Below are 12,997 nucleotides of genomic sequence, written 5' to 3'. Positions count from 1 at the left end.
ATTGTCAAAGTGGTTATATGTTCAGAGTTTCATGCAAATATTATCTACTGTTTCTATTATTTTATAACCTACACTGGAGTATACACTATATACACCAATGTGTGTTGAAAGATGCCAGTCAAAGTAAAATAACAACAACAACAAGTTATTTGTATTCAGAAATATCAAAACATTCACTAAATTTCTATAAAAAAGTAGTATGAACGTTTCATCAAAATTAAATCAATGGTAATATTACATGAACAACCATGGTTGTGTGTGTTTCATATATTATCATAGGATTCAATAAATGTTTCATTTAAATTTTTCCATTATAATTCAACATTGTTTAAATGCTTGGAGGAAAATATGTACAAACGGACAGATGACACTGTATAAATATATGTTTTGGAAAATCAAATGTTAATGGCTTTTTCAATTCAAAGTCAAACTTAAAAGAAAAATCATTTCAACTTATGAGGTTAGCACAAATGCCTCACTGCCTATGAAACAGTTTGAAATTTTATGCTGTGTTGGAATATGCAATGAATTGTATTGTCTGTGTCTATATATATGTAGCTTAAAGTCTGCTTGGTCTGGTATCTTCAGTGGATGTTGGTAAGTACTGTTTTGTCACAGTATCCTTATTCACATTGGAATGCTTGGGTGAGTATCTTGAAGACTGACCATGAGCATATTCTAGATGTCTGAAACCTTGGATGACTCAGTGGCCTGAAAAAGACAAAAAGTTATAATATATTGTTTAATACAGCACAACATAGTACAACAATACATTTATGTTACACCTTTTAATAGTTTACATGTTTGTATATTTTATAAAAACTATTTCTAATTTAAAAAAAAATGAAAATAAGTAGGGTATGTAAGAAAACATGAAACACACCATTCTGGTACCAATTTATTTCTAGTTCAATGTTTATACCTAGCTAAATATCACATATGTTATACCAGTATTAACTGCTCAAAATTTATATATAAGATGCTCAACAAGGTATTAATATAAAATTCATTGTATTATTCATAAAATTGGTTTGTGTCCTATTGAATTTTAAACTTTAAAAAGTGAGAATATAGAATATCAATTATCATCTGCACATAGCCTGTGCGTTAACTGCAGATACATAAAATGGTTTTGCAGTTAAATTACTTTAATAGTCCTTATGACAATGTGTTCATATGTTAACTATACCTACAGTATATTATATTTTATAACACAAGCATTAGATTTTATTTCCCTTTTCCATACCATTATTAAATATATGTCTAAGAGGTCTGAGGAGCACTGTGAGCATATTCCATCAAGACCATGACACTTTGTTGTCAATCTTTCATCTTCGGTTTTTGTTGTACACACGGTATCAAATGGTATGTCTGAAAAAAGAAAAGATGTATCTTTTGTCATTTGAATGCTCACATGTATACATATAGTGATACTGCAAAGTTCTACAAAGAACATATGATAACTTATTAAAAACAATCAGCTTTTACAAGTGAAGATGAATTAAAATGATTACATTGTGACCAGATATTGTGCATGGTATTAAACTATCAAATAAACCAACTAATTGGTTGTGACAGTGGTGTTTACAGTACAGGTATATTTACAGACTTTAATAGCACCAGATTAAGATGTTTAACTATAAGGAAAAGAATGAAATGTTTATATCATGACATGATTCAATAAATGGTAACATTGTTTAATAATTCACTGACTATAATATGCCATAGAGGCCGGTAACATTACATTGAATCTGTTTATTGTACAGGCATTTATTTATCCGAATTAAAAACCATCCGAAAAATATGAATATCAAGAAATGTTTTACAGGACATGTTACACAGCAATGAAAGCAAATCAAATTCTACATCATATTCAATGCCTAAGATGTACACAATGTCAGCGCATTGACTAAATATAACAAAAAGCTTACATCTTCTACAGTTAAAATCCTTTTTTTTTGACAGATCGGCGGAAATAGAACATTTTCGTACTGTTTTGAGCTATTTTTAAACATTGTTTGAAAATTCCACACCAGTGAACGCAATATTAAACTCTTAAATGTTGGTAAAAAGTTAAAATATACTTTGATATGGAGAAAATCTTCATCCGCCATCTTGATCGTTAAGCTTACGAGTGCCTCTAGTCGGTCGTAGGTTTACGATCAGAATTGACGATAAAGCAGGTGCACGTTGCGTCTCTGAAACGGTGCCGATCGGTAATTTTGGTCGTACTAACAAAATCAGCTAACGATCGCCTTAACGATCGTCTCTGAAACGCACCCCTGGTTTGCTAATATACGATGTCAGGTTTACTAATATACGATGTCAGGTTTACTCATATACGATGTCAGGTTTACTAATATACGATGTCAGGTTTACTCATATACGATATCAGGTTTACTAATATACGATGTCAGGTTTACTGATATACGATATCAGGTTTACTAATATACGATGTCAGGTTTACTAATATACGATGTCAGGTTTACTCATATACGATGTCAGGTTTACTAATATACGATGTCAGGTTTACTCATATACGATATCAGGTTTACTAATATACGATGTCAGGTTTACTAATATACGATGTCAGGTTTACTAATATACGATGTCAGGTTTACTAATATACGATGTCAGGTTTACACATATACGATGTCAGGTTTATTAATATACGATGTCAGGTTTACTCATATACGATATCAGGTTTACTAATATACGATGTCAGGTTTACTTATATACGATATCAGGTTTACTAATATACGATGTCAGGTTTACTCATATACGATATCAGGTTTACTAATATACGATGTCAGGTTTATTAATATACGATATCAGGTTTACTAATATACGATGTCAGGTTTACTAATATACGATGTCAGGTTTACTCATATACGATGTCAGGTTTACTAATATACGATGTCAGGTTTACACATATACGATGTCAGGTTTACTAATATACGATGTCAGGTTTACTAATATACGATGTCAGGTTTAAACATATACGATGTCAGGTTTACTAATATACGATGTAAGGTTTACACATATACGATGTCAGGTTTACACATATACGATGTCAGGTTTGCTAATATACGATGTCAGGTTTACTAATATACGATGTCAGGTTTGCTAATATACGATGTCAGGTTTGCTAATATACGATGTCAGGTTTACTAATATACGATGTCAGGTTTACTAATATACGATGTCAGGTTTACTCATATACGATGTCAGGTTTACTAATATACGATGTCAGGTTTACTAATATACGATATCAGGTTTACTAATATACGATGTCAGTTTTACTAATATACGATGTCAGGTTTACTAATATACGATGTCAGGTTTACTAATATACGATGTCAGGTTTACTCATATACGATGTCAGGTTTACTCATATACGATGTCAGGTTTACTCATATACGATGTCAGGTTTAATAATATACGATGTCAGGTTTACTCATATACGATGTCAGGTTAACTCATATACGGTGTCAGGTTTGCTAATATACGATGTCAGGTTTACTAATATACGATGTCAGGTTTACACATATACGATGTCAGGTTTACTAATATACGATGTCAGGTTTACTAATTTACGATGTCAGGTTTACACATATACGATGTCAGGTTTACTAATATACGATGTCAGGTTTACTAATATACGATGTCAGGTTTGCTAATATACGATGTCAGGTTTACTAATATACGATGTCAGGTTTACACATATACGATGTCAGGTTTACTTATATACGATATCAAGTTTACACATATACGATGTCAGGTTTACTCATATACGATGTCAGGTTTACTAATATACGATGTCAGGTTTACTAATATACGATGTCAGGTTTACTCATATACGATGTCAGGTTTACTAATATACGATGTCAGGTTTACTAATATACGATGTCAGGTTTACTAATATACGATGTCAGGTTTACTAATATACGATGTCAGGTTTACTAATATTCGATGTCAGGTTTACTCATATACGATATCAGGTTTACTCATATACGATGTCAGGTTTACTTATATACGATATCAGGTTTACTAATATACGATGTCAGGTTTACTCATATACGATATCAGGTTTACTCATATACGATATCAGGTTTACTAAAATACGATATCAGGTTTACTAATATACGATGTCAGGTTTACTCATATACGATATCAGGTTTACTTATATACGATGTCAGGTTTACTAATATACGATATCAGGTTAGCTTATATACGATGTCAGGTTTACTCATATACGATATCAGGTTTACTCATATACGATATCAGGTTTGCTAATATACGATATCAGGTTAACTTATGTATGATATCAGGTTTACTAATATACGATATCAGGTTTACTCATATACGATATCAGGTTTGCTAATATACGATGTCAGCTTTACTAATATACGATGTCAGGTTTGCTAATATACGATGTCAGGTTTACTCATATACGATATCAGGTTTACTCATATACGATATCAGGTTTACTTATATACGGTATCAGGTTTACTCATATACAATGTCAGGTTTGCTAATATACGATGTCAGGTTTACTAATATACGATATCAGGTTTACTCATATACGATATCAGGTTTACTTATATACGATGTCAGGTTTACTCATATACGATGTCAGGTTTACTAATATACGATATCAGGTTTACTCATATACGATGTCAGGTTTACTCATATACGATATCAGGTTAACTTATATACGATGTCAGGTTTACTCATATACGATGTCAGGTTTACTAATATACTATATCAGGTTTGCTAATATACGATATCAGGTTTGCACATATACGATGTCAGGTTTGCTAATATACGATGTCAGGTTTGCTCATATGCGAAATGAAGTTTACTCATATATCATATCAGTTTTAAACATATATGATTAGTTCCGAATGGGCCCATCTTTTTTTTTCTTAGTTAATTCATTTCAGTCACATCGATGGCAATGACGAACTGTGTTATATATGAAAATTGTCGAAGTGTATATGGGTGAAATTCTTTGACAAATTTTATTGCATGTGCATTATTATCTGTGTTTAGATGTGCTTTATCTCCATATTACATTTCATGACATGAAACAAAATTAATTAAATCAAATAAATATTTACGGTTCATACTCTGAGACCAAAACGTATTTTTGATAACGTTTGATATTATGTGAAATTAACTATTATAGCTTACGATTGAGCCGGAATCAGGGTTTCGCATCAAAGAAGGGGTTACTTAGGGGTGTGGAGTTGCGTGGCGCTATTTTAACATGTGAAAATTAAAACTGAACTATATAAATGAATCAAATATTGGTTGGGCAGTTTTTGGGACCACCCAATAAAAACATCTTAGCTATATTTAAGTTGAAGTGGTGTATTTAAGTGTACTTGATTTATTGCAACATTCATGTTTTTAAAGCCGGATGTTATTGCCTTCTAGCAAGATGACATAATGAAACGCAACTGTTATATATATGAGTCATTTTCAATTTATTTTAAACAGGATGCTTTGTGCATGCTTCGCTGAGACGAGGATAAAACCATGAATTTAATCATAAAAAACAAATCAAGATATATTGCGTTTTGTCGATATGAATTTTTAAAGGTTTTCCATTTTATAGTATGTGAATTTTATATGCCCTATGATTTGATGTTAAGTGGAAAAATACGTCATCCTTACATCGAATAATATATAACAAACAAGTTGTTTTTACTTGAACGATTGCAAAATAATTAAACTCACGTCCGCGTTCAGTTAAATTAACGATCATTCAATATTTAATTACTTTTGTTATTTTCTTTCTTAGTTGAATTGAGTTTTGCAATTTGTAGCGACGAAACCTGAAAAGACTTCTCAAATTAAAATATATGTTTGTGCAAGTATCAGTATACGCATTATTCAGCTATTAGTCTACTTGACATAACAACCCGATTTAAACGACCGAGTAACATAATTGAAACGACCGAGTATCATAATTGAAACGACCGAGTATCATAATTGAAACGACCGAGTAACATAATTGAAACGACCGAGCAACATTATTAAAACGACCGAGTAACATTATTGAAACGACCGAGTAACATAATTGAAACGACCGAGCAACATAATTGAAACGACCGAGTAACATTATTGAAACGACCGAGTAACATAATTGAAACGACCGAACAACATTATTGAAACGATCGAGTAACATTATTGAAACGACCGAGTAACATTATTGAAACGACCGAGTTACATTATTGAAACGACCTTGGAACGACCGAGTAACATAATTGAAACGACCGAACAACATTATTGAAACGATCGAGTAACATTATTGAAACGACCGAGTAACATTATTGAAACGACCGAGTTACATTATTGAAACGACCGAGTTACATTATTGAAACGACCGAGTAACATTATTGAAACGACCGAGTTACATTATTGAAACGACCGAGTTACATTATTGAAACGACCGAGTTACATTATTGAAACGACCGAGTAACATTATTGAAACGACCGAGTAACATAATTGAAACGACCAAGTAACAATATTGAAACGACCGAGTAACATAATTGAAACGACCGTGTAACTTTATTGAAACGACCGAGTAACATAATTGAAACGACCGAGTAACATTATTGAAACGACCGAGTAACATAATTGAAACGACCGAGCAACATTATTGAAACGACCGAGTAACATTATTGAAACGACCGAGTTACATTATTGAAACGACCGAGTTACATTATTGAAACGACCGAGTAACATTATTGAAACGACCGAGTAACATAATTGAAACGACCAAGTAACATTATTGAAACGACCGAGTAACATTATTGAAACGACCGTGTAACCTTATTGAAACGACCAAGTAACATAATTGAAACGACCGAGTAACATTATTTAAACGACCGAGTAAAATAATTGAAACGACCGAGTAACATTATTGAAACGACCGAGTAACATAATTGAAACGACCGAGTTACATTATTGAAACGACCGAGATACATTATTAAAACGACCGAGTTACATTATTGAAACGACCGAGTAACATTATTGAAACGACCCTGTAACCTTATTGAAACGACCAAGTAACATTATTGAAACGACCGAGTAACAATATTAAAACGACCGAGTTACATTATTGAAACGACCGAGTTACATTATTGAAACGACCGAGTTACATTATTGAAACGACCAAGTAACATTATTGAAACGACCGAGTTACATTATTGAAACGACCGAGTTACATTATTGAAACGACCGAGTTACATTATTGAAACGACCAAGTAACATTATTGAAACGACCGAGTTACATTATTGAAACGACCGAGTTACATTATTGAAACGACCAAGTAACATTATTGAAACGACCGAGTTACATTATTGAAACGACCGAGTAACAATATTGAAACGACCGAGTATCATTATTGAAACGACCGAGTTACATTATTGCAACGACCGAGTAACATTATTGAAACGACCGAGTTACATTATTGAAACGACCGAGTTACATTATTGAAACGACCGAGTTACATTGTTGAAACGACCGAGTAACATTATTGAAACGACCGTGTAACCTTATTGAAACGACCGAGTTACATTATTGAAACGACCAAGTAACATTATTGAAACGACCGAGTAACAATATTGAAACGACCGAGTAATAATATTGAAACGACCAAGTAACATAATTGAAACGACCGATAACATTATTTAAACGACCGAGTAACATTATTGACCAAGTAACATTATTTAAACGACCAAGTAACATTATTTAAATGAGAAAGATTGCTGTACAATATTTACATTGTAATCATTTTTAAATGTCTCGCTTTTTTATCAATAAAGGTTGATCTGTTACTATTTATTGATACATTATTTAGTAAACATAGTGATCATTGCCAAATTCACAGTGAACGGGAGACAAGCAACGCCACAAAACATATATTTCACAAAGAGCATAATTCTACGCTTTTTAACATTTTTTATGAAATAATTTTTACTAACGTATTTACAGCTCTGAAAAATCTTAGTTTGTTCTGAGTTTTATTTTAATTAACAAACTATACGTGCGTAACTTTCGTGAGATAATAATTTGAATGATTTTTTTTAAATTCATCCTCATTAAACTTGTATTACATATTGATTATGTGCTGTGCTGATATTGTTTGAAAAAGGCTTTAGGTATTGATACACTGTTCCGTTATGTGAGTAAACTGAATATTAAAGATGCACTCTTACTCCCAACATAGATTAACCACAATTAATAATATTGCTTTAATATTCCAAAAAGGATGAATAAATGTCGAAAACAATAGTTCTTATGAAGGATACCGAGTTTAATTTGAAAGAAATGAGCATAAAACACAGTATTTCTACCTTATGAGACTATAGTAGAACACCGTAAATCTTTTAGCATTCACCAATCATTTAATATTTTTGCGCTTTCTGCTATTAGATACAAGGTTACGATCTTGTTATCAGTTACTAATATTTTCCATAAATGCATTATTAAGTAAGTAGTTGGTTTATACTAAGTTATTTTAGCTCGATTGAGACGAAAGCTGATAGCTTATAAGATCACTCTCGAGTTCGTTTCCTGGGCAGAAACCAGTACTGTGTCCTTTTTGAGAGGCCATGAGAAAGTACCCCTAGTGGGGATCGAACCCACAACCTCTTGGGTGAGAGGCGGACACCTATACCACTAGACCACTCTCACCTTTAAGTAAGTAGTTAAAGGTTTATCACTCAAATTTTATGTTTGTTATACAAATGTATATGCTGATTTTGAATAAGAGTGTGACTTTAAAGAGACTTGTTCACGGATTTCTTGGAAGCAACATGTTTTGTTTTTCTTAAAATATGTTTAAATTGAACTATTTTACTATTTTTTTTACTTAATACTTATATGAACAAATACCAAACAGCAACTTGTAGATACTATTGTTATTTCATGTCTGAAGTCGTTCAGTAAGACCTATAAAGCTCTAATATCTCAAACGGTTCTTTTCCCTTTGCCTTTTTCTTGTCTCGGTTTCATCGCGGATTTTAGGTGATGTCAAGCTTGTTTTTTTCCGGTTAATGTTTTTTCTTCTTGTATATAAAGGCAAATGTGCGGTAGTTTCTTTATTGAATACTGCGTCTCGTTCAATATGTCTCGAACAATGGTGAATTTGTTATTTTTTGTATTACTAATACTTTAAAAAATTGTAAATAACATGAAAGTTTTTGTTGTTTTTTTTATTTTAGGTTTATGTCGGCTTTATGAGGTTATTCCGCAGTTCAAATTGAGATGTCATTTAAACATAATGAAAATTTAAATGCAAAGGAATTTATGATTAACATTTGATTAATGATGAAATGGCCTCGAAAAGAAAGAAAGTAAATATAAATTGTTGAAATGTTGGACAAGCAACAGCCAAAATGTTGTTTTACTGAAAAAAAGAAATACTTAGTGATTTGTTTCACTCATATGTACAATAAATATATATTAAAGTGATATTCAAAAGGTATGAAATATCATCGTGTGCCAAATGACCTTTATTTTCAGTATATAAGTGCATGATGCCCACTACAGGTAGGAACACGTGGCGATGTGTACAAACTATGTCCGCCATTTTGGTGAATTTTTGATGTCCTTTAGTCAATTCAGCGAACAAAAAAAAATCAGCTTTCATTAAAAATAATGCAATCGTTGTTTAAATAGCTGTACAAAATGAGTTTTAAATAATACGCTGGTTTTTCTTTTCGATTAAATTTCCCACAAAACGTCTTGTCAACGAAATTGTAAAAAATAATACACAAAATGTTGGGTTTCTTTCCGCTTCAGAAAATTTCAGTCGCTTAACCCAAGATAACAATGCGTGTTACTTGTTATGTTTTTAAAAGGAATTCAATAGAATGATGGATGTGTGGATGAAAAAATGACTATTCGAGAAAAAGTACAGATTCACATATGATTTTCTATCGGATTTATATTTGATATGTCGTATTTATATTCATATGAAGTATGTATGCAGCTGTCTTGGACCACATACATAATTAAAAAATTCTATTAAATAACAGTTGAACAAGATTAGCATTCAATGTTATTGCATTTCGTCCAAGACAATACACCATACTTTCAAACAAAAAACTATCTCATGTTAGGACATGTATAAATGAACTACTTTGGAGGCGTTACAATATGGAGGATATTTTGATATGACAGTGAATGTCTTATTTATGTTGTACTACTTTATAAAAAACTAATGCTTTGTTACTGAATGACTTTTATATCTCAATTGTTTCACTCATGACTTTGCATTTAATTCAATAGTTTCTTTAAATTTTTCAAGTCTCACATAAAACACTGTTTACGGCTCTTTTTTCTCGAACATAATTCTTAAATACAAAATTCAAGCTATGTTACATTCACTTTTACTGGTTTTTATTTATTTAATGTGCTAAAATTATATTTCAATACATTTATAGTGCAATATATGGCAGCCGTTGCGGGATATCCTTAAAAAGGGTCTTCTTTAAATGTTTGGCTACTTGGGTTGGCACTGCAGAGTGATAAAAAACAACAACAAGAATGATAATTAAATTGATAATGATATTAAATATGTAATATGTATGATAATTACTGTAAGATAATGTATTGACTATGACATTGAATTAGCTTTCATAATAATAAATATTGTCACGATTATTATAACAATGATGTTGATGATGATAATGATAATGATGATGATCATGACGACGACGACGACGACGACGACGACGATGACGATGATGATGATGATGATGATGATGATGGTGATGATGAACCAAATTAAATAAAAAATATAACACTAAGACATTTCGACCAATACATTCAATCTCCATTAGTTTGCAAAATATAATTTATCTCATGCACAAATTTATATTTCTTCTTAAGCTACCTGGCGTCTAGCCTTTGGAAATGCAAATGACATAACCAACTACAGCTACTTTGATGTAATGGCCCAGTCCTATTGTGCTGCTAAGGTCCCAGGAGCAGAATGGGTCTTTGCTCTTCGCAGGGATTGTACTATGGCTCCTACTTGCAACACCATATGCGCAAATGCTAAAGCAAGCATTCTGTCGACCATCTCAAATCAACGAAAAAGGTAGGTGTCGCTTGTTGTCAATTATAAAATAACAGTTGCATTGGCAGATAGTCAATTGTGTAAGTTTCATCATTTGATATTTTGTCATTATGAAAGTGATATTGACGCGCCTCTTGTTTTACTCATTCCAGTAACTTTAATTGTTTAGAAATAACAGATGCTTTTGTGCCGAAATGATTGTAGCATCATTTTGTGATATAATTTTCAAACCGCATACACAGAATATATTAGTTTATTATCATTAGTTTATATGTAAGTTCTTTATTAACCAAAAGGGAAACAATGTCAACTTTCACGAGCACAGGCCTAAGCAGAAGTCCATTTTTCTGAAGTCATATTCATTTGAAAGCTACACGCGTATACTGTATATCAATACGGTAAGTTTAAATGCGGTCCATGAAATTTAAATTATATTAAAAGTTAAACATATAATCTGTTGTTGTTGTTTTCAGTGTGGGATGTTTCGACGCCTTCAATGTAATAAAGAGCCACCCAATCTTGATCCCAAATGCTGAATTCGACCAGCCGGACTCTGGCAAAGTGAACCTGGGGTCCTATAGCTACGGAAGTGGTGGATGTACATGGAGAGCCAACCACTGCGGTCCAAATTATTGCTGTTGCAAGGCATATAACTAATGAAAAGAACATAATATATATTTGTAGATGCATCAGCTTTGACTTCAGAACTAGACTTCCTGGCTTCGAATCCTGCTGCCGACGATACTATTATCTTAAGACTTTTCATTTCTTTTATATATATTGTTTAATAAAAATACATTCATTTATGCGCCTTTAACAAAAAAATTGTGTTTCTTTTTTTCAAATTTGGACATGCTTTATATTTCATATTTCAAACTTGTAGCGAATTAGCCTTACTTTATGAAATTTTGATACGTTATTTCAATTTATGAAGAGTTTTCAGTACCTTTGTATTTTATAGCAATATTAGCACATGAAAAAAGTAACAAAATGAAATATTATTTATGAAAATGAATGATTTTTAAAACCTTTTTATAGTAAAAATATGTTATTTGTGTAAAGTTTGCATTATTTTTTTGTTGCGTTTTTGTATCCCAGTTTGTGTGTTTTTGATCTTGATGATCCTTGATCTTGGTAAATCTTCAGACTTTTTTTTCTATGTTTTCTTCACAAAATGAAATTGCATCGGAATTAATTAATGTTTGTCATTAATATCATACTGTGTTACGAAGTCACTATCGGATACTAAGTAGTTTCAGGCTCTTTCCTAAAAAAGGGTCCGAGTTAACGTTTCATAATGTAAACAAATAAAAAACATCATCATTTCAGTCTAAACATAGCTACAATCTTCTTAGAGGAGGACCCTAATCGACTATACTGACATATGTTTCGTTTATGTATTATGCTTTCAACTGCCATATGCAATAACATGTGCACAAAAGTTAGGTTTTTGTTTTTATTTCTTCCATTCACTCAATGAAAAAGGCACACAGTGTCACAAGACAATATTTATGCAAAAAGCTACAGAAACAAGCTCAGTAGTGAAAAGTTTAAACATAGACCCGGTTTAGTGGCACTGGGCAAACGTCTAAGACATAGAACACAAAATCACAAACAAGAAGCACAGAAGAACAGCACAAAATCCACAAACAGCACAGTGCATACATATTATATATATAAAAATAGGTATGTTTATCAATAATTGTTTGGTATCGCCTTGGAACGGTCAGTAAAAATATAAATTTACTGGGGGTTTAAACCAGTTTATGTGCACAAACCTCACTCTTATCCCAGCAATCCTTAACAACTCCCACATTTAAAAGATTCAGCATTAAAATAAATCGTTATTAAGTGACATTGGTGTACCGTCTTAGAATGATCAATGGAAACAAGA

At 32.0% G+C, this 12,997-nt stretch overlaps 1 protein-coding gene and 1 long non-coding RNA gene across 2 annotated transcripts; one reads left to right on the top strand and one right to left on the bottom strand.

Moving 5' to 3' along the window:
• Positions 1-418: 418 nt before the first annotated feature.
• On the bottom strand, positions 419-2,041 carry LOC128223042 (uncharacterized). The gene is made up of 3 exons (XR_008259277.1): positions 1,932-2,041; positions 1,247-1,371; positions 419-711 (listed from the first exon to the last, which is right to left on the bottom strand). It is a non-coding gene; the product is annotated as an uncharacterized LOC128223042 (long non-coding RNA).
• Positions 2,042-9,199: 7,158 nt separating this feature from the next.
• On the top strand, positions 9,200-12,548 carry LOC128223040 (uncharacterized). The gene is made up of 2 exons (XM_052932280.1): positions 9,200-11,124; positions 11,577-12,548. The coding sequence occupies exons 1-2, from the start codon at positions 10,976-10,978 to the stop codon at positions 11,758-11,760; spliced, it is 333 nt and encodes a 110-aa protein (XP_052788240.1). The 5' UTR covers positions 9,200-10,975; the 3' UTR covers positions 11,761-12,548.
• Positions 12,549-12,997: the final 449 nt, after the last annotated feature.

Source organism: Mya arenaria, chromosome 17 (assembly GCF_026914265.1).
Source record: "Mya arenaria isolate MELC-2E11 chromosome 17, ASM2691426v1".
NCBI classification, from domain to species: Eukaryota; Metazoa; Mollusca; class Bivalvia; order Myida; family Myidae; genus Mya; species Mya arenaria.
Note: the sequence above shows the minus strand (reverse complement) of the source record. Positions and strands in the feature narration are given on the sequence as shown.

Bases quoted from the DNA above. Each gene is read 5' to 3' on its own strand.
- LOC128223040 (XM_052932280.1), top strand. From the start codon at position 10,976: ATGGCCCAGTCCTATTGTGCTGCTAAGGTCCCAGGAGCAGAATGGGTC. The intron at 11,125-11,576 runs GTAGGTGTCGCT...TGTTGTTTTCAG, and splicing joins ATCTCAAATCAACGAAAAAG to TGTGGGATGTTTCGACGCCT.